The sequence below is a fragment of the Lagenorhynchus albirostris genome, chromosome 10 (assembly GCF_949774975.1).
Source record: "Lagenorhynchus albirostris chromosome 10, mLagAlb1.1, whole genome shotgun sequence".
Taxonomy (NCBI): Eukaryota; Metazoa; Chordata; class Mammalia; order Artiodactyla; family Delphinidae; genus Lagenorhynchus; species Lagenorhynchus albirostris.
The window spans coordinates 74,352,411-74,374,739 of NC_083104.1; the positions used below are offsets into that span (position 1 = coordinate 74,352,411).

At 42.7% G+C, this 22,329-nt stretch overlaps 1 protein-coding gene across 1 annotated transcript in view; it reads right to left on the minus strand.

The window, feature by feature from the left end:
- Window positions 1-16,695: 16,695 nt before the first annotated feature.
- LOC132527404 (chloride intracellular channel protein 5-like) overlaps window positions 16,696-22,329 on the minus strand; it is a 41,426-nt gene continuing 35,792 nt past the window's right edge. The window contains exon 5 of the mRNA XM_060163045.1: window positions 16,696-16,959. Within this exon, the coding sequence (XP_060019028.1) occupies window positions 16,906-16,959 (54 nt within the window). The 3' untranslated portion in view covers window positions 16,696-16,905. The remainder of the gene's footprint in view (window positions 16,960-22,329) is intronic.

Here is a 22,329-nt window from a genome sequence, read left to right on the forward strand (position 1 = left end):
CTAGACTGACTCAGAGAGAGTGTGACCTCATAAAGCACTCACAGAGTCGGGGTCTCAGGGGCTCCATTCTCCATGATGCTGGGTACCAAGAAACCACTGGCCTTCTGGGCAACAAGATAGTGTTATGTGTAAATTTGGGGATCTTACGTGTAAATTTACTTAATGCCATTGGGTCCATGGTTCCTTGTATATCAAACAAGATAACCAAAATCAGAAGCACTAAGCCAGATAAAATGAATTTCGTTATTATTCAAATTCCAGGTAATTTTATTTTATTTTTAAAAAAATATATCTAATTTTAAAAATGTAGTAAGTAATCTATAAATTGTGAATAATCTAAAAATTATAGACAGATACAAAGAGGAAAAAAATGGCAAGGGCTAACTATGCAAATATAACCCCTGTTAACAATTCTCTCTCTCTGTGCTCTACACAAGATTTTTTATCTTTTTACAGCTGCAAAATTGAAATCATACTGTATTACCAGTTGGTATGTATCAAGATCCCACTATCTTCCACATCTTCTTCTTTCCTATTAAATAGTATCCATAAAATTTCTACCACGCCCTAGACATTGGAAGCCCTGAATAATTGTGCGATGAATATAAATATTTCATTATTAATATTTCATTATTATTATTTCATTATTACCTTCAAATACAAATTTCACAATCACCTTAACTGTGTACAGACAGGTGCAGACATTTTGGGGTAGGTAGGTGGGAGCAGGGGTGGGGGGATAGGGCTGAGAAGAACGATGCCTGAATTACCCCCTTAGTTTCCTGAATTATCTTCTCTACAAAGACTCTGAGTGAATGCCAGTTTGCATTGAAGGTAAACAAAGTGGACTTGATTTCCAGAGAGGACTCTTGCCTCACTTCCCAATAAGTGTGCCAATTTCCTTAACTCTGACTTGTAATTTTGCCTGTGGGACTTTGGTTCCCTCCACTGTGCCATGAGGGATATCTCCAAGGCTCCTTTCTCCTCTGACAGTCTCTGCTGCCATCTGGTCTGCCTCACTTAAAGACCTTCCTAGTCAAAGTAAAGTTATCAGCAAGACAGGCTCATGAATTCTACCTTAATGGAAACAAAAGAAACATGATGAAGGATTAATACAGTGTCCTCAAAACAACCTGTGACCCTTGTCTAACAGTGCCAAGAGGGTGGAAAGTCAAAAGCCTCTTTACTGTCTGACCACCTGGGACTGACTGCCTGTCCTGGGATTAGACATTTTACATCAGCCCGTATGGCCATCAGTGTGGTCACCAGAGACCCCACTGCTCACCTGAAAACTGTGTTTTTTACGTTTAGTTGGGCGTATTCCCCAGGCAAAGCCCTTTGAAGCAGAATCCAGTTAAAGTAGTTTTAACGTCCTTCTTTTAGTAACAGTGATTTTCTATATGGAAGCATCTGGCAGTGAGATCTCTCACACAGGAGGCACTTATTCCTAACAGGCAGCACGGATTCGGGCGGGAGGCACCTGTCTTTACAGCGTGCCTGGTGCAAGTGTGGAGTCCGCGATGGCCCAGCCTTCGCATATGTGATCAGGACAGAGACAATCTGGGTCTATATACTGGGTCGGTATAGGAGGATGCTTAGCAACCTGTGACCTAACCCAAGCAGTTTTTATTGTGACACTAATAAAACTCAAAATCCTTGACACCCTCCCCCCACCACCCCTTGCATTCGTCTCTTCCAAGGCTCAGAAAGGACCTACCATAGTGTTCACGTGATCTTGTTTTTTAAAATTTGCAAACATAAGATATTTGAGCTGCAATTGGGTGAGACCAGTGTTTTTCCATTACAGCTTCACCTCTGTTACATTTTGTCTAGTATCAGGTGATACTGAAGTGGCCATGGTCATTTTGGGGACTTCACTTCATTTTGGGGATATATTTAGTTTGGGTTTAGTGGGAGATATTTGTGTGGTCCTAAGTCATTTCTGTTAATATTATTGTTAGCTCTCCTCATGAAGGACTGGCTTCTAGTAAGACTCTTGCAGTCCAGTATGCTGACTTACCCAGGTCATGACACAAAGGTGCAAGGTCAGAGGTCATATTGCGATATAAATGTGTGCTAAGACACCAGGCATCAGAGGTACGTGGGTGATAGAGGAAAATCAAGGTTTGAAATACACAGAGTCACAAGGTAGTCTCTGGTAAGTTCCCCCATTTATCAGATGCGTAAAGTTGCAAGCAGAGGACTTTGTTCTCACCAATGCCTGGTCAAACAGAAGTTCTCGCCCATCAGGAATATACTCAATAATGCAGCATACACAATAATAACTTCACTATACATTTTTAAGGGGAAGTAGCCAAAATAGACTTTATGTATTTATAGCATGTAAACCTGTAGTAGTTCTATAACTAGTTGCATCTTTGCATCCCAACCATCAATACTAAAACTCATATATTGATCGATTGTTCTAGTGGAGGAATTAGATTTTCTTTCATTTCTCCCATAAAAAAAGTATATTTACAAAGTCCTTGTCAAACGAGGAAGCAATAAAAATGTGTGCGGTCAAAAACACCCAGGGAAAAAAGTATCATAGGTGTGTGTTAGGGACTTAATAAAACATGGTTACTTTTCTGAATTTTTTGGTATCTGTGGTATTTGACAGCTTTTTTGTAAGTTTCTCATTTGTTTGATTTCTTTTCTCATTATAAATAAATATTCACTTCTGTGTCTAGTTTTATATTTGTAAAATTGGATCCATTTGTTGAGGACGGTTCCCTGATTAGACAAGCTTCAGGCCTCACGAGTCCAGGATCTGTCCTTTTTCCTAACCTAACCCTTGGTGTGGGAATATTTTCAAGCTCGGCCTCTTCTCCATCCTCCCAATTTCAAATGCTCTTTCTGCTCCCTGGCCTCCCGTCCAGCTTACATCCCTCTCCTCCCAGGCTCTTTGCCTCCTTATTCCAAATCTCACTTTTGCTGCCTGCATTGCACCACCCAGCAGGGACCCCTGCCCCACGCTCTTCCCCAGCTCTGTGGTTCCAGTCCAGCTCCTGGAACCCAAGCCCCAGTCAGGTTCTTGGACTCCCTCCTTGCGTGGGAGAGGAGTTCAGGTTGGCAGAGGGGACAGTTCAGGAGAGTTAGCCAATGAGAAGTTGACAGCTTGGTCAGGGGCCACTTGTCTCCAGGGAGAAGAAAGGGCTGAGAGCCTGAAACATCATCTCAGTAGGTCATGCCGTGGTGGCTTAGATGTCAGAATCCATGGTCCGGACGATGGCAGGAGCAAGGACAATGGACGCTTCTTGGTTGCAAATGATGCTAAAAGTTATACAAAACTTAATTTGAGAATTCAAATTCGAAAATTTAAAAACCACAGTGGTCAGAGGCAAGGGAGGAAAACAAAGGAGCTTGTTGTTCAAAGGCACTTTCCTAAATGCCTCCTGTATTAGTAACCCCCGCAAGTCCTAGGGTAGGTAGATTTGATAAAGATAAGAGGCTGATTACATTAATACTATTTTGCTTTGCAAATGAAGACTGAGAAGAACGGCTTGGGGGCTGCTCCATGGGACAATCTTTCAAGAGTCACCCTAGACCATTTCATTCACAATCATCTTTGCCATCCTCTCCCCTTCCTAGGAAGACAGAAGTTTTTCATCCTGTAAATAATGATGTTTTTAACCTATGACCAAGCATAAAATCTCCCAGGGAGTTGTGATAGTTGTTAGAAAGTGTAATAAAGAAACGAATGGTACAAGTGCTCAGAAGTATTCCTGTGGCAAAGTCCTACCCATGCTTCTACAAGAACTTAATCTTCCATTCCTTCCTCCCTCCCTCTCCCCTTCCTTCCTTCTTCCTTCCTTCCTTCCTTCTTCCTTCCTTCCTTCTTCCCTCCCTTCCTCCCTTCCTTCCTTCTTCCCTCCCTTCCTTCTTCCTTCCTTCTTCCCTCCCTTCCTTCCTTCCTTCCTTCTTCCCTCCCTTCCTTCCTTCCTTCTTCCCTCCTTCTTCCCTCCCTTCCTTCCTTCTTCCCTCCCTTCCTTCCTTCCTTCCTTCCTTCTTCCCTCCCTTCCTTCTTCCTTCCTTCATTCCTCCCTCTCCTTCTCTCTTTTTTTTCATTTCTAGCAGGGAAGTTGGATAATGTAGGGGAAATGAAAGTGCTCAACTATTACATGGTCTTCAGAGAGAAGGGGTTTATATGCACCCACGTATCAAGTAGAATAACATATAGTTAAAAACATGGGCTTTGGAAACCAACAGATCCAGGTATGAGACCCAGTTTCAATAGAGCCTTCAGATCCAGGCAAGAGCCATCCAGCTGGCTGTCGGAATAGGCAGGACTAATTTCATCGAGTGAAAAAACACTGGTTTGGCTACATAATCTCAAATAGATTTCATGTAAACTAAATTCTTTTTCTTTGTCACTAATCAGTTTTTTTTAATATAAATTTATTTATTTATTTATTTATGGCTGCATTGGGTCCTCGTTGCTGCATGCAGGCTTTCTCCAGTTGCAGCGAGCGAGGGCTACTCTCCGTTGCAGTGCGTGGGCTTCTCATTTCGGTGGCTTCTCTGTTGCAGAGCACAGGCTCTAAGAGCCTGGGCTTTAGAAGTTATGGCACGTGGGCTCAGTAGTTGTGGCTCACGGGCTCTAGAGCTCAGGCTCAGTAGTTGTGGTGCACCGGCTTAGTTGCTCTGCGGCATGTGGGATCTTCCCAGACCAGGGCTCAAACCCGTGTCCCCTGCATTGGCAGGTGGATTCTTTTTTTTTTTTCTTTTAATAAATTTATTTATTTATTTATGGCCGCGTTGGGTCTTTGTTGCTGTGCATGGGCTTTCTCTCGTTGCAGTGAGTGGGGGCTACTCTTCGTTGCTGTGGGCTTGCTGTGGGCTGGCTTCTCATTGCAGTGGCTTCTCTTGTTGCGGAGCACAGGCTGTAGATGCACGGGCTTCAGTAGTTGCGGTGTGTGGGCTCAGTAATTGTGGCTTGCAGGCTCTAGTAGTTGTGGCTTGCGGGCTCTAGTAGTTGTGGTGCACGGGTTTAGTTGCTCCTCGGCATGTGGGATCTTCCCGGACCAGGGCTCGAACCCGTGTCCCCTACACTGGGAGGCGAACTCCCAACCATTGCACCACCAGGGAAGCCCACTAATTAGTTTTCAATGTGCTGTATAAATAGCTTCAGTCAGAAAGATTAAGATGCATTGATTCCACTATATGGGATGTTATAGTTACTGTTTCCAAAATATTGGGAAATGCTGAGTTAAACAAGGTTCAAATTTTCTTAACTAAGTTTTCTGCTCCTTTATAGGCTAATGTGCACTGTGGATTTGCAAGAGGAGGAAGTAGTAGGTCTTGTTTCTCAAATTTTTTTAGCCAGAGGATCCATTTTTGGGTGGAGTATGTCAAGGATGTGTGTTCTGTGGGCTATACCTTCAGACATAACCACCAGTCTTAGGAGATCACACTATGACTATTGCCCGCACATATCCTCAACAGTAAACCATTTTTGAGCCACATGGATCTCAGCACGGTATTTATTTAGTTGCCCATTAATCTGCCTCTGTGTTTCTCTGGGTCCCTGTGGGTCCCTGTACCACACCCCTATGCAGAGCCACCAAAACGAATCTTCTCAACTGTCCTTGCTTTGTGGGCAGAATACCACAGGGTGGTACACCCACCCTTCACACTGTTGAATGTCCTGCTCTGGTTCTGGTTCTTTGGTTAAACTGAATTTTCCAACATAAACTAAAAAGAGGAGTCTTTCTAAAAAGATTTTTTAAGAAATGGGAACCAAGACAATATGCCATTTGTCCAAACACAGAATAAACTTGGCATCCTGAGATGTTCAACCACATCACTTCATCATATCTCCTAATGGGAGAGAGTGCCCACTAATTGCCGAGATTGAATCATCCCATCTTAGGGCAGAGTTACTAACAGATGCCAAACCGATTTGCTGCTCTGTTTAGAAATTAAAACACTAATAGATGCATGGGCTTTCCAAACACGGGATAGTATTTCAATACTAAATAAACGCTGTTGCCAGGGAAAGGGACGTTTTCTCTTCTACTTCTTTGCCACAAAAGGAACATGGACTCTGAGGCACTTTGCCTCAGGTGGAAAAAAATATATTTTAGGCAGAATGGACTCCACCAGCAGGTCCCCATTTCTCTTGGAATTTTTTAAGGTCAAGAAATTTCCCTTGACATTTACAACAGATTCTTCAGCTTGCATCTGTATACATCTCAAACTATTCTAAAGATAACCAAAAAGGAGAAACAGGAAGAATAATAGCCTCTCCAAATCACATATGTATGTGAAATTTAAAAGTGTACATATATTTATATATGTATATAAAATAAAAGTGTATATACGTACGTGTGTATGTATGTGATATATAGTCTCCTTATTAAGGAATCTTTGAGGTAAGGGGAAGAATTTCTGAAAATGGAAAATATCAACTACAAAAAAATTTCTGTCTATCTCAGCTATCAACAATGACCCTTTCTCCGAACTCCTAGAACACTTAACTGAACAGCCCACTTCTGCTCTAGTGTTTGCTGTTACTCTCTCCTCTGAGCACTTGCGAGCTCCTTCAGGGTGGAAACCTTGGTCCCACTTGTGTGTCCTCCAGCCCCTGGGGCAGCGGCAAGCCGGCACCAGAGGCTGGGTAAATGTTTGCCAGGTTAAGTTATGTTGAACTTGGACACCTGCTTGCTAGCACTCGCTACCATTATTTCAGTGTGATTGGAGGCAAACTCTTTATCCTCTCTGGGTCACAGTTTCTATGCATCTAAAACAAGCAAGTTGGATCAAACGACATCTGAGATCTTCTCTAGATCTGAAGATCCCAGAGTCTGTTTCTCTGCCTCAAAGTCTTCACTAGCGAAATGGGGATGAAGTCCTGATTTAGCTCTGGGTACAGACATAGACATGAGTAGGGTTTCTCTCCTCTTTTCCTAAGTGCTTCTCCCTGTGAGCCGTGACTCTAGATGTAGGATGAGGAGGTCAGCAGCCCTAGGATATGTTTAGAGAATGTTCAAATGTTCCCTTTCACATTCTAACTCCCATGACATAGCGACTAAATTTCACCACAAGGACTATAATTCCTTGTATTTGTTTACTGTTTTATATTTTATAAATACTGGCTCATATAATTTATGTTTTGATACTCACAACTGCCTCACAAAGTAGGAAGAGTAGATATTATTCCCAGATGTGGAAATCGGGACTCAGAGAAGTTAATTTGCCTGAAGGCACCCAGTAGTTATGCTAGTCTGAATTCAGCCTGGGTGTTCTTTCCACTGTACTCAGTCTCTGAAGTTAGGCATCATGGCCAGGAAGTAAATCTGTAACTTGGGTGGAGTGAGGGTGGTACTTAGGACCCATCCCCTCAACCTCTTTTTGTACAAGCATTCAGCAAACATTGTTAATGTCTCGTGTATTTCAGTCCCAGAGCTAGTATAATGCCAGTAAATTAATCCAGTATTTTCCACAGTGTATTTCATGAAGCATGATGAGATTTCCCTGAAAAAAAGAAAATCTTACAGTCAAATAATTGGGAAATACTCCATCTACACCCTTTCTTAGAGCTTTGCAGTAGGTATTTGCAAATGAAAGGGCTGAGAAGTTCTGCAGTAAAGAGCCCTATTTAAACACTTGTAAATTCAATAGTTCCAAACTATATTTAGAACCTTGAACATGAAATATTGCCAGGTTTCTGCCCACAGACCCTCCTGAGATCCTGCTGGAATAACAGTATAGACCTATGAAAAGGAATAATCTCACAAAAATAAAGGAAGTGAGACAGGATCACCAATGGATAAGGGATTTAGACAAACTTCTGGAGGAGAGAAGGCAACACATTGACTGATGATAGAGGACAGAGAAAACTATAGCCCAGAATAAATCCCAAGGGGGCTGCAGAGGAGGTGGGGGCCATGTTCTCTGCCAGGACACCTGAGAAGCTGTGGGTTTGAACTTGGCCAAATCCGCAGCAGGTGGGAGGTATGATGCGGTGCTTAGGTGGAGTGACTCACTAAAAGTCTATCTTAGAACAGCTGTCCCAGCTGGAGGTGGAGTTTAACTCCAGGCTCTAAATGGAAGGTTCTTCTCCACAGGAAGCCATCTGAGGAGCTGGGGAAAGATGCTTCCAGTGTGGGTGTGGCAGCGCCCCCAATCCTTCACTTTTTTGGCGTTTGGAAATCCACTTCCTTCCTGCTTACCCAGTGGTGGCCTCCTCTGTCTCTCTTCCCTTGTAGGGTAGCATGGGAAGCTTTGAAAAAGGAACAAGTAGAGAATAAAACCAGAGTTCTGAGGAATTAAGAATGTCACTATCAAAAATGAAAAATGTAATAGAAGAGTTGGAAAACAAAGAAAATCTTTCAAATGCTGCCTGCCATATCGGTAAATGAAGGATGTTGTAGCCATCAAGCCATCAGCCACTGCAGCCCTGAGGAGATTCAGGATGGACAAAAGCGGGACACTGGTCCTAGATAGTTAAGGTGCATATCAAAGGAATCATTTCAATGAGCCCAGACTCTTGCATCTTCCCATATAGAGAAAAGCGCTAAAATCATTAACTTGAGATGTCTGGGGGGGTTTTGTTTTGTTTTTGTTTTTGTGTTTTTAATTATCAGCAATCTTTTGAGGTTCTGACTACCTGGGCTTTGTTGCAAAAACTCCTATACATCCTTGTTCCTCCCCTACCGCTTGGGAGCAGTCCCCCAGAGCCATCTGAGGGGCTGTCTTCCCGGCTTAAGTCCATGGAATAAAACATAATTCTCAACTTTTAGGTTGTGCATTTTGTTTCAGTTGACAAAACATAGAATAAAAAAAGAGAGACAGGGGCTTCCCCGGTGGCGCAGTGGTTGAGAGTCTGCCTGCCGATGCAGGGGACACGGGTTCATGCCCCGGTCCAGGAAGATCCCACATGCCGCAGAGCGGATGGGCCCGTGAGCCATGGCCACTGAGTCTGCGCGTCCGGAGCCTGTGCTCCGCAACGGGAGAGGCCACAACGGTGAGAGGCCCACATACTGCAAAAAAAAAAAAAAAAAAAAAAAAGAGACAGATAACATGAGAGAAGTAACAAGAAGTAGAGGCCAAACCCAGAAGGACAGCACCCAACTAATACAAGTTACAGGAAAAATAGAGGGCAGGGCCACGCCTGACACACCATATACTCAGCACAGCCATTCAAGAGCCAGACCCCAAACAGGCAAAGTCCCTGCCCCGGGAGCCAATCAACCTTCTAGTAGGGCAGACCGACAATAACAGAGTGCGATGGCAGGGGCATAAAGCAAACAGGGAATAAGGAAAAAGATTGGTAGAACTCTGTTGTGGATGGTGAGGAGGTGATATTTGAGCAGAGACACTTAATAAAGGAATTGAGCCTCATTCAATCAATATTTGCTGAAAGAAGGAAAGAATGAAAGAATGTGGATGGAAGACTGTTAGGGCGCTGAGGAAGGCAGACCTCACTATTCTCAGGTATAACTGTGCACTTTCACTAGATAATCACCAAGGCCCATCCATGGTAATTAGAAAGCAGCCTTCAATCTCACCCAGAAGATCCACTCTAATTGTTGAGGCCGGGCATTAGTGATTTCGGGGAATATCCCATCTGACGATGTGTTAGGAGACCCAAGGCAACGCTTTACCACAGTCTGGGCTGCTTCTCTCAGCAAATTACCTCCCCAGCAGTCCTGGGAGCTGGGATTTTATACTGGGGCTATTTTTAGTCGCCTGCAGTGACTGCTGGGACCTACTGCCTCAGGAGGGGCTGATGAGAACTTTACCCAGGGGAGAGGCATTGCATTCTGTAATCTTGGCCTGAAGAGCTCTCTAATGACATTTGAGGATTTATAACCTCTGAGAACTGGTTGCCTCCTTCATGAAATGCAAGATCAGGTAGCTCTGCTGTGTACCCAGTAGTCAGCAAGAAACCGTCCAAAGTTACTTTGGTCAATGGGGCAATAGTTCCCATTCAAAATCTTTCGCTGAGATAGAAAGGACTGTCTTGCTTTGGGATTGATGCTTAGAAAGTCTTGGTTGAGGGTAGGTCCAGAGCAGATGCCTCCCATATTGATTTTTCACAAGGGCACCCCAGAGTCAGTGTCCCAAGCTGCATGTTCTTTCCTTACCAGTCAAACAACACACTGACTGGCGTTCAGAAAAGCAACTTGGAAGGTCTGGTTGGGAGATTCTGAGCTAGGTACTTAATCTGCTAGTGTTTCCACCTCCTTCTCTGCTCCAAGATAACAAGGGCAAGACTGGCTGTAAAACCCATAGCTGCCGAAATCATCTTCGCAGAGCACAGTTCTGAACTTGCAACTTCCTAGTTTAAAACCCTAGATACTCCCTGATGCAGACAAATTACCCTCTAGAAGTCTTAGCTGTCATTCCAGGCCTTCTGTAATCCAGAACAATCCCAAGGTTTAATTTTGCTTCTTCCATGCCTCCACTTTCAGCCCCTCTTATGCTCCAATCAAACTATATCATCAAATGTTCCTTATAAAGGTATTTTCCACCTCCAAGCCTGTGATGGACTTAATTTCTGTGTCCTCCCCAAATTCATATGTGGAAACCCTAAGTTCCAATGTGGATGTATTTAGAGTTGGGGCCTCTAAGGAAGTAATTAAGGTTAAATGAGATCAGAAGGGTGGAGCCCTCATCTGATAGGATTAGTGTCCTTATAAGAAGAGACACCAGAGAGCCTTCTCTCCTTCCTATGAGGACACAGTGAGAAAACTGCCATCTGCAAGCCAAGAAGAGGGTTATCGTCAGACCTACCATGCCTGTACCTTGACCTTAGATTTATAGCCTCCAGAACTGTGAGGACATAAGTGTCTGTTGTTAAGCCTCCTAGTGTGTGGTGTTTTGTTACACAGCCCAAGCTGACTGATACAATGTCCGTGTACATGCAGTCCCTATTTACAGAGTGTCCCTTTCACTATTTCCATTGGACCAAATCTTTCAAACAAATGCTTCTTTTTCTGTGAAATTATCACTGATCTTCTTAGCCAATAATAATGCCTTTCGCTTCTAAATTTCAAAAGAACATTGTCAGCACTTCTCTTTTGAAAAATTTTACTTTTTGACTTAGTAATAGTTACTTGTAAATATGAAATCTTTCCTACTGAGCTGAAGGTCCTTGAAGAAAGGGACTGTGTCCTGTTTACTTTTGTGTCCCCTATAATAATCTAACAACATCTTTAATATATTAAAAATGATAGCTGTCCATTACTGAGTGCCTGCTCTATGCATGTGTAGAATGCTTTCCATGTCTAGTTGGAATCCTCACAATCACCTTACTAGGAAGATATTGTTATCCTCATTTAAAACTTACTGTATAATTCTACTATACGAGGTATTTAACACATACAGAGGGTTTAAAATTCATAGGAAATCTCATAAATGCTATGATGAGGTCACAATAAGAAGTGAACAGGATCCCAATTAGAAGGTGAGGCTTAGAAATTCTATTCTTCCCTTATCTCAAGCTGTGAAACCACTGAGACCTTGGGCAAACCAGAGTCACCTCATTGTCACATCCTGGTTAACACGCTCTTCAACATCATTACAGGGCACAGATCAGCCACATCTGGGAATGGGAATTCTTCTGGCCAATCATAATCCAGATTGAGTTCAATGGTTGTTCTTTTGTTTTTTTGTTTTTTGTTTTGGCTAAAGGTATTGTGTCCTGAGATTGTAAGGGCAGTGCAATGCTTTACAAGGTTCCGCTGCATATCTTTCCCTTAGGAGAAGCAAAGAAATAATAGACTGGTCTCATTAACCCCATGACAGGGGAGACTATGCCTGACTTGCTCACCACTGGATCCCAGCATCTGACACTAAGCCAGGCACAGAGGGGACGCTCATTAAATGTGTTGAATTGAATGGAATTGAATTATGCTACCCTATAGGAGCCAGGGGGAGTTAAGCATCACTAGCTCATTTTACAAAAAAAAGTCCATTTAATTCAGGCATCATGGACCAACTAGGAGATGTCAAGTGCTATTCAAGATGCTGGCTGGGCACCCAAGGATGAAAAGGCCCAGTCTTTGCCGTCAAAGAGTTTGGAGTCTGATAGGAAAGAACACTGATGCAGCACAGAGGTCTTCCTAAACCAAATAATCCCTCTTGTATAATTTAGGTATAACCCTGGGAAACACATTAAGACCCAGCCTCAAATTTGGTGATTAACTCGATTCTACCCAGGGCTCCGATGACAAGAGTATTTCTATTAAAAAACACCCAAAAACTGAGATGGCCAGTAGGCACATGAAAAGATGCTCAACACTGCTAATTATTAGAGAAATGCAAATCAAAACTACAATGAGGTACCACCTCATGCAGGTCAGGATGGCCATCATTAAAAAGTCTACAAATAACAAATGCTGGAGAGGGTGTGGAGAAAAAGGAACCCTCCGACACTGTTGGTGGGAACAACAGTGCAGTCACTGTGGAAAACAGATGGAGGTTCCTCAGAAAAATAGAATTACCACATGATCCAGCAATCCCACTCCTGGGCATATATCCAGACAAAACTATAACTCAAAATGATACACACACTCTTATGTCCATAGCATCACTATTCACAATAGCCAAGACATGGAAACAACTTAAATGTCCATCGATGAATGAATGGATAAAGAAGATGTGGTACATATATACAATACAATGGAATACTACTCAGCCATAAAAAAGAATGACATAATGCCATTTGCAGCAACATGGAAGAAACTAGAGATTATCATACAAAGTGAAGTGAGTCTGAAAGACAAAGACAAATACCATATGATATAATTTATATGTACCTAAAATATGACACAAATGAACCTATCTATGAAACAGAGAGAAAATCAGGGACATAGAGAATAGACTGGTGGTTGCCAAGGGGGAGGGAAGTAGGAGAGGGCAGGACTGGGAGTTTGGGATTAGCAGATGCAAACCAGTATATACAGAATAAACAACAAGGTTCTATTGTACAGCACAGGGAACTATATATTCAATATCCTGTGATAAACCATAATGGAAAAGAATATGAAAAAGAATGTATATATTTGTATAACTGAGTCACTTTGCTGTACAGCAGTAATTAACACAACATTGTAAATCAACTATACTTCAAAGAAAAATAAATTAAAAAAAAAAAAAACTGAGGCATTCACCAGGACAATTCTGTGGGTTGGTGTGACCTAAATAAGGTATATTTACTTATTGCAAAATTAGAAATCAGGAAAACCAAACTGAATAAAGTCAGGGAAATATCAAGTCAATATGAATTATTGAGGCTTCTAGTAAAAGAAGAGATGTTCAATGTAAATACAGGTAAAAACAAGTAAGGCCTGAGAAAAAGAGATTGGAGTGGGAGGGGGCCACTAATAGTTATATGATGCTTATTTTGTACCTAAGACTTTTACATATATGAACTTATTTCATCCTCATAATAATCCAGTGAAAGGTTAAATAAATTGCCTAAGTCCACATAGCTAATAAGAGACAGGATCAGGATGTGAGTCACACAGTCTAGCTCCAAGGCTTTCTGCTGTAAGCCACTATGCTAAACTGCCTCCCAGTGACGTAGGATTGAGAAGGATGATGTGATTGCTGAGGCCTGGCATCTTGTCCTTCGTCCTGTCTGCAACCTGTGTGCCTACATTTCCTTCAAAGTTTAAGGTCTGCCCCTTCCGTGAAGCCCTCCCTGATACGTCCAGCACTCTTACCTTCAGTGCTTATTTGATACCATACATCATGTATTCTGGCAACTGATTCTGTCTCAACTCTCATATTAATTTCTAAATGCTTCATGGTGTGTGTTAATCCTTCCTTCTAGCCAGCAGGTCAGAGCCTCACAGAAAAGGCCCCCATCTTAGACTGCTTTTCTACCTCTCACAGCATCTGCACCCCAAGTGCAGTGCAGGCTCCATAAAGACTCATCAACCTGTTTATTGGAGATGGATTAAAGGGATACACAGGAAGGAACAGGCAATAGACCTGAGCTCATTCTTTCAGTAATACAATGTTTATTATGGAATAAGAACTCATCACACTTACAAGAGAATTGCTCAGACTTTACCCTCATATCTTCTCAGTAAGCAGCCACCTTCCCCCACCCCAGATAACCCTCCCTGCTTTATTGTGGCAAGTTGTTTTGATTGAGGAGAAGGACCTTGATCTCTGTATCTGGGCTCCAGGCTTAATGCTATGTTTGGCCCAAGTGGCTGGTGAGGCAGCATCTTCAGTCCTCAAAGTTACTGCAGCTTTGATGGGTAACATTGCCACAGAGACACCTTCAATGGGTTTGGGCATGGCCAATGGTTATTGACAGATTTACTGAGATTCACAAGCGCTGGTTATGAGTTGTAGAGCTTTTCCTAAACAGTTGCCATTTTAAACCAATTGATTCATATGAACTTGTAGCACAGATACTATTTATCGATGAGAATAAATTTCACTGGTGATTTCTTTATTTTGTGGGCATGACCACTCTTCTGTCTCACTAAACGCAATCACCCTATCTCTTATTTTTAGACAAGGGAATAAAGACCCAAGGAAGGGCCTGTGACCACACAAATGATTGGTCTTCATGCCACAGCTGAACCCAGGACGCTCTACAGTAGCACTGTCCTATAGAACGTTCTATAATGCTAGAAATGTTCCCTAGCTCTACTTTCCAATATAGTAGCCAGTAGCCACATATGGCTAGCATGACTAAGGAAAAGCATTTTTAAGATTTTTTCACTTAAATCAGTTTAAATTTAAATAGCCACACAGAGCTAATGGCTAGTGTTTTGAATAGCACGGTTCTAGAAGAACCAAGCCAGTTTATAGAGGGTTGCTATTGTAAATATAAAGACTCTCCACCAAATTCTTTCCTTTCTTGCTACCTTAGGAGAACAGGACAAAAATACTTCTGTAGGGGGAAGAAAATGTGCAGTTGTACTGCAATTAACAAAAGGCATTCATGTCAGTTATTCATTACCACCTTACATACTTACCCTGAAATTGTTATCATTGAAACCTCAGAACCTTAGTGGTTTCCTAAACAATGCATTCTCTTGTTTATTTCAGCTGTTGCCATGTTACTGTTGTGCACCAAGTCCAGGCAATGATGAGAGGCTCGCACTTTTGCAAACCCACAGGCTCATGAAAGGAAGGTTCTGCTTATAAAGCATAAAAATGGGGCATGGCTTAAAGCCCAGGTTCTTAATCTTTGACCTCACAAGATTACACAAAATATTTGGTTTCAGGGCTAAACTTCATGCTCCACTCACAGGGAGAGTCATCTCATATTTTTAAGGGAGTGTCATTTGGGAGCAGAGCTGCCAGTCAGTGCATTTTCCCATGTACACAATACAATTTATACACAAATCCATTCTGGACACTTTGGGCCTGGGTATTGGAAGGTACCTTAAAAACAGGATTCCTGGGACTCCCCTTGTGGCACGGTGGTGAAGAATCCGCCTGCCAATGCAGGGGACATGGGTTCAATCCCTGATCTGGGAAGATCCCACATGCCATGGAGCAACTAAGTCCATGCACCACAACTACTGAGCCTGCGCTCTAGAGCCCACGAGCCACAACTACTGAGCCCGCATGGAACAACTACTGAAGCCTACGCACTCTAGGTCCCATGTGCTGCAACTACTGAGCCTGCATGCTGCAACTACTGAAGCCCGCACGCCTAGAGCCCATGCTCCGCAACAAGAGAAACCCCCACAGTGAAAAGCCCGTGCACCACAGTGAAGAGTAGCTCCCTCTCACTGCAACTAGAGAAAGCCCGCGCACAGCAACGAAGACCCAATGCAGCCAAAAATAAATTAAAAAAAAAATTTTTTTTAAACATAGAGTTCCCTTTTTTTTTTTTTCTTTTTTGCGGCATGCGGGCCTCTCACTGCTGCGGCCTCTCCTGTTGCGGAGCACAGGCTCCAGATGCGCAGGCTCAGCGGCCATGGCTCACAGGCCCAGCCGCTCTGCGGCATGTGGGATCTTCCCAGACCACGGCACGAACCCGTGTCCCCTGCATCGGCAGGCGGACTCTCAACCACTGTACCACCAGGGAAGCCTCTAGGATTCCCTTTTTATAGTAGTGAAGACCTCTTTTCCTAGGGTCATCCAAGGAACTCATGGAATCATCAGAGGCTTGAATGGTAAGAGGTTAAAAGATGAGAAGATGGGGCTTCCCTGGTGGCACAGTGGTTGGGATTCCGCCTGCCGACGCAGGGGACGCGGGTTCGTGCCCCGGTCTGGGAAGATCCCATATGCCGCGGAGCGGCTGGGCCCGTGGGCCATGGCCGCTGAGCCTGCGCGTCTGGATGACTGTGCTCTGCAACTGGAGAGGCCACAACAGTGAAAGGCCCGCATACCGCAAAAAAAAAAAAAAAAAAAAAAAAAAGATGAGAAGATGGAATTGTATTATGACTTATGTTGGTGAATGATTAGCTGGGACATTTGTTTTCCTGTCTTGTCATTACTCAGAACTTAAGGTACAAAATAAAGACTTTGCAAAAGACAACGTAGTCTTAAAAGAAAATAGAAAGATGGAAGGTCAGCAAGCAGTCTTTGCCTGAAGGCCAACATACTTGCGATAGCTGACTCCTACTATATCACTTTAATGTCATTATCATTAGACTTTAGTCTAGTTGAACTTCATGGCTATATTCCAAACTCCAATTCAAACTTGACTTTATGGGGCCAATATCTGGAAAGAAAGGAGAAGCAACCCAAGTGAAATGGGGATCTTAAAGTCAATTTTGACAACACCCATTTCTGGCCAGGATGGATTAAAAGGAACCAGATTTACACTTAACAATTGGAAGATTTCTTTAAACATTGAGTAAAGCAGACAAACTTCACAAAGTGATGGTTTTCAGACATTGGAGACAGACAGCATAGAACCCAAATAGAGGCTGGTGGTCTTTCTGAGTTGAGGAGACAACAGAGTTTGGTGTTTCAGAAGGTCAAGGCAGCTAGAATTCGCAGATCTAAATACCAGAAGGGATGGAGCTGCAGAAAGAGAGAGAGATTGTGATAAAGTTAGATATAGATAGATAGATAGATAGATAGATAGATAGATGCAAGCCATATTTGCACCCTATGAAAAATTAGCTCAAAATGGATCATAGAACTAAATATAAAACCTAAAGCTGAGAAACTTCTGGAAGAAAATATAGGAGAGCATCTTTGTGACCATGGACTAGACAAATATTTCTTAGAACACAAAAAGCACAAACCATAGAAGAAAAAAAATTGATAAATGGACTTCATCAAAATCAAAATCTTTAGTCTTCAAAAGACACTTATGGGTGCTTCCCTGGTGGTGCAGTGGTTGAGAGTCCGCCTGCCGATGCAGGGGACACGGGTTCGTGCCCCGGTCCGGGAGGATCCCACATGCCGTGGAGCGGCTGGGCCCATGAGCCATGGCCACTGAGCCTGCGCGTCCGGAGCCTGTGCTCCGCAACGGGAGAGGCCACGACAGTGAGAGGCCCGTGTAACACCAAAAAAAAAAGACACTTATGAAAATGAAAAGTCAAGTCACTTTGTAAACTATTTCCAAAATATTTACCTGATAAAGAAATTGTACCTTGACCATATAAGGAACTCTTAAAATTCAATAATATGATAACGCTAAAATAACAATAATAAGCAAAATATTTGAACAGATACTTCATCAAAGAAGATCTAATGATGGCTAGTAAGTACATGAAAAGATGCTTAACATTATTATTAGTCATTAGAAAAAATGTAAATTAAAGTTGCCATGAAAGATCATTATATATTTATCAGTATACCTAAAACTTAAAAGATTGAAAATACCAAGTACTGGAAAAGGAGCAGAAAGAAATCTTTTATAAATTCTTACAGCCACTTTGAAAATAATTTGAAAGATTTTTTTTAATAAGGTTAAGCATTCACTGACCATATGACCCAATAATTCCACCCTTAGGTATTTGACCAAGAGAAATGAAAACACAATCAACACAAAAGCTTATATGTGAATGTTTATAGCCATTTTATTAATAATAGCCAAAAACTGGGAAAGAATCCATGTCCATCAACTTCTGAATGAATGAACGAATTGTGGTATATTCACACAATGGAATACTACTCAGTAATAAAAAGGAACCACCTGCTGATATATGTACTGACACGGATGAATTCAAAAGCATTATGCTAAGAGAAAGAAACCACATACAAATGATTACAGAGTTTAATTCTATTTATACGATACTTTTGAAAAGGTAAAACTATAATGATAGAAAGATGTGTGTTTTCCAGGATTCAGGGTGTGGCTTGGAGGGGACTCATGGCAAAGGGTCAAGAGAGACCTTTTTGAGATTATGGAAATGTTCCATATCATGATTGTGATGATTGTTACACAGCTGTATATATTTGTTCAAAATTCATTGAAGAGTACACTTAAAATTGCTGAATTTAGTGTATGTAAATTATGTCCCAACAAAACTGACTCTCAAAAAAGGAAGGTACATAATAGGATATATAGTATAATACCATCTGTATTAAATAAAAGGGAAAAGAGATAATTTCGAATATACAAACATACATATATTTGCCAGGATGTGTGTCAAATGTCTCAGGAAGCACATACATGAAAGTTTAGAGTAAATCACCTCAGAAAATGGAAATGGGATGTCTGAAGGAGTATGGTGGGGGAGAGACTATCTTTTGTACCTTTCAAATTTTGAACCATGCAAATGGTAAACCTATTCAAAAGGGGAGAAGAGTCAATGGGGCTCCAAAACCTGTTACTATTCAATATGAGTTGAGTCAAAATCCTGTTTCTGTGTGAGAACATCTTTTTCTTTGTTACTCACTATCTCCCTTTTCCCCCATTTAACAAGTCACAGGGCTGTCTAAGAGTATGTTCAGTATATAGTTCAGAGAGCCTCATGATAATATAAATTTAAGCTGGGGTGGGGGCGTGGGAGGGAGATTACTTTACTGTAGAGGAGAATGAAGCTTCCACGCTCTGCAGGTTAGAACCTGTGGGGGCTCTTGGGCTCAACTTATTGCAACTGTTTATTTTACAGTTGAGAAATCTAAGGCCCAGAGAGTGCAAACGACTTCCCCAACATTGCATGGTTACCCAGTGTTAGAATCCAGATGCGGATCTTGCTCCTAAGTCCTATTACAGAGGTAATTTCAATAAAGCAGGTGACTTACAGTACATAGTTCAAAGAAAACATTCAGGTAATATGAATTTCTCCTTCTCTTTTCTCCCCCATATCAGCTGGCTTCTTACCATGACTTACCATTCACCCATCCCCCATCCCCCATCAATGGATGCAGGGACATAGGGCCTTTGCTTGAAAATGCTGATCACATTTCCCAGAATACACTAATAAGCTTTCCCTTCAAAAAAGAACTTAACTACTTTTCCCATAACAAGTTCAGTTTAATTCAATTTGAAAAATATTTATGACTGTGGGCCAGCCTCCACACTAATGGTGGGAGTACAAACACAGGTGAGTAAGATGTAGCTAGAGAACACTGGGTGAAGGCTACCCGAAGGGTCAGTTCAGTTTGTCCAACATTTATGGAGCCCCCTACGACAAGCCCAGCACCCCACAGGACAATGCGTTGTGGAAATAAGAAAGACATCATCCATTCCGTCAAGGCCCTGACAGTCTGGTGAGTTACCCTTTAAAAAATGGGAGTCCAGAAAAGGATCCATCATCCGTGTCACTCTCCCTCTCCCCAAATATTCTGATCGTCAGCCCCATCCCAGTCAGTTGACGTTCTTTCTCCCAGTGTTGACACTACTCTCCTTCTCTTGGTCACTGTGTTTGTCAGAACAGTGTTTGGTCAATTATATAGATGCAGAAACACAAAGCTAGACCCAGGAACCAGGACATGTTGAATGAGCTATGGCCACACTGTTTCCGCAGGCCATTCCTTACACTGTTTCACACCAACCGCTGTGGGAATCCTCAAGTCCTTCGACTCAAACATCCCTTCTAAGCCCAGCAAATGACATTAAGCACTCAGTGGTTGGCTTCCTGCCCAACCTCAGGGTGATGCTAGGCACGTGCCAGGAGGTCTCATGAATGCTGCAGAACTAATGCGATGAAGGTGCAAACAGTCCACTGAATTCTCATAGAACCCCTTGCGTTGGGTGGGATATGTGGATCCCAGGAGTGGCTGTCCATGTCCAGAGTTCCCACGCTTCAACTCAACCCAGTCCTACCTTCAGGGGCTGTATGTAGTGGGTTGAAGTGTTCCTCCCTCCCCAAAGCTATGCCCAAACAGACTTGTAAATGTGACCTTATTTGGAAAAAGTGTCTTTGTAGAGTACTTAAATGAAGAATCTTGAGGTAAGATCATGCTGGATTAGGATGGGCCCTAAATCCATTAACAAGTCTTTATAAAAGAAGAGAAGAGAAAACAGATACAGAGATGCAGGAGAGAAGGCCATGTGATGATGGAAGCAGAGATGGGAGTGATGCAGCCATAAGCCAAGGAATGCCAGTAGCCACCAGAAACTGGAAGAGGCAGGAAGGATTCTCCCTTAAAGCTGTCAGAGGGAGTGTGACTCTGCCTATACCTTGACTTCAGAGTTCTGACCTCTAGAACGATGAGAGAATAAGTTCCTTTTGTTTTAAGCCACCAAGTTTATGGTAATTTGTTACAGCAGCTCTATGAGACTAACACAGGGGCTTGGAGAACCGTTCTCATTACAGCTGCAGGCCCCTGGGACAAGCCTTCCTCCCCCCGCCCCATTGCCCTGAGCCTCCCTAGGAGTAACTTATTCCCTCCTTCCTTTCTAATGCAATCATCATTTAAGTAGCCATGGACTGTGTATATGAAAATGGATAAAAGACAGATGCTCCTTCAGTGAGAGAATTATAACATGAAGTGTTATGGGCTGAGTTATGTCTCCCCAAAGTTCATATGTTGAATCCTAATCCTTAGTGCCTCAGAATGTGACTGTATTTGGAGACAGGGTCTTTAATGAGGTAATTAAGGTAAAAGGAGATCATTAGGGTGATCCTAATGGTATCACTAGAGTGGACCCCCTAATCCAATATGATTTGTGTCCTTATAAGAAGAGGAAATTAGGACACAGACACACACAGAGGAAGGACCACGGGCAGACACAGGAGGAAGACAGCATCTACAAGCCAAGGACAGAGGCCTCTGAAGAAACCAACCGTGCCACACCTTGATTCTAGCCTTCTAGCCTCCTGGAGAATTCTGGAGACTTCTAACCTCCAAACTGAGAGAAAATAAATTTCTGTGTACTTTGTACCACCCAGTCTGTGGTACTTTGTTATGGCAGCCCTAGCAGACTGGTACATTGAGGTAAGACGCAACCCAGCCCTGCCTGGAGGGGCCAAGAAAAGCTTCTGGAAAAGGTGACTTCTCGGCTGGGTCTGCAACCAGCCTACAGATGGTAGGCTGTCCCAGGAAGGGAGAGCACTGAAAGAGAACAGCTTGAGCAAAGACCCAGTGTCATGAAATGGCATGAAGTATGCAGGGAAATACAAGTCAACATTTTTCAAGGCAAAGTGTGAGTGAAGAATAGCAGGTGATGAGGTCTTGGCTAAAAGCCTGATGAGGCATGAAGACCCTTCTGTACATTGTCTCATGCCAGCCTTTTTCCTGGGGGCAGTGGGGAGCCACTGTATAGCTTGAAACAGGGAATGGTGTGTTCAGATGCCATTCTGGTGACTATGTGGGGCTTCTTAGGAGGAAGATAAGTCTAGAGGCAGAGCGACAAGTTGAATAACTGTGGTCAAGATGACCATGGCCAATGGTGGCCAAGATGGAGAGATGAGAACACTTTAGGAGGTGAAATTGACTGGAATGTTGGGCAGTAAAGAAGCAGAAATCTAAGTTACTAAAAAGTTTTAGCATGTACAATTGGTGACACTGCCCACCAAGGTGGTGGGATGAGGTGTGGTTGAGTTGACACTAAGTTAGCAGTCGCTCTGGGGAAAAAATGTCCAAAATTTCCCTTGGAAAATAAGTGGATTCTAATTTGGTGGTATGTATTTCAGAATATCACATCACCTTCCTTTTCAGAGTGGACATAATCCCCCCATGATGATTCAGGTAATGCATCTTTATTACTCTTTTGTCAGTGTTCCTTCCCATGGTTTCTCAAGTTGCTAAAAGGCTTACAGCAAGCGGCTGACTCCACGGAAAGGACAGGAGTTAGTTGGGCTGCTCAGTCATTCTCCCCCTCCCACATGGAGACACAAGGCATGAGGACCCAGGTAGGGAAGCGCAATGCATCACAGAGATAGACAACAGCAAGAGTTCATGGACCCTCCTGGAAGCAGCTTCCACAAAAAATTTGCATGGAGTTTTAGTATGTTCCTGAACCTCCTGTAGCACGTTCACGAGCATCCA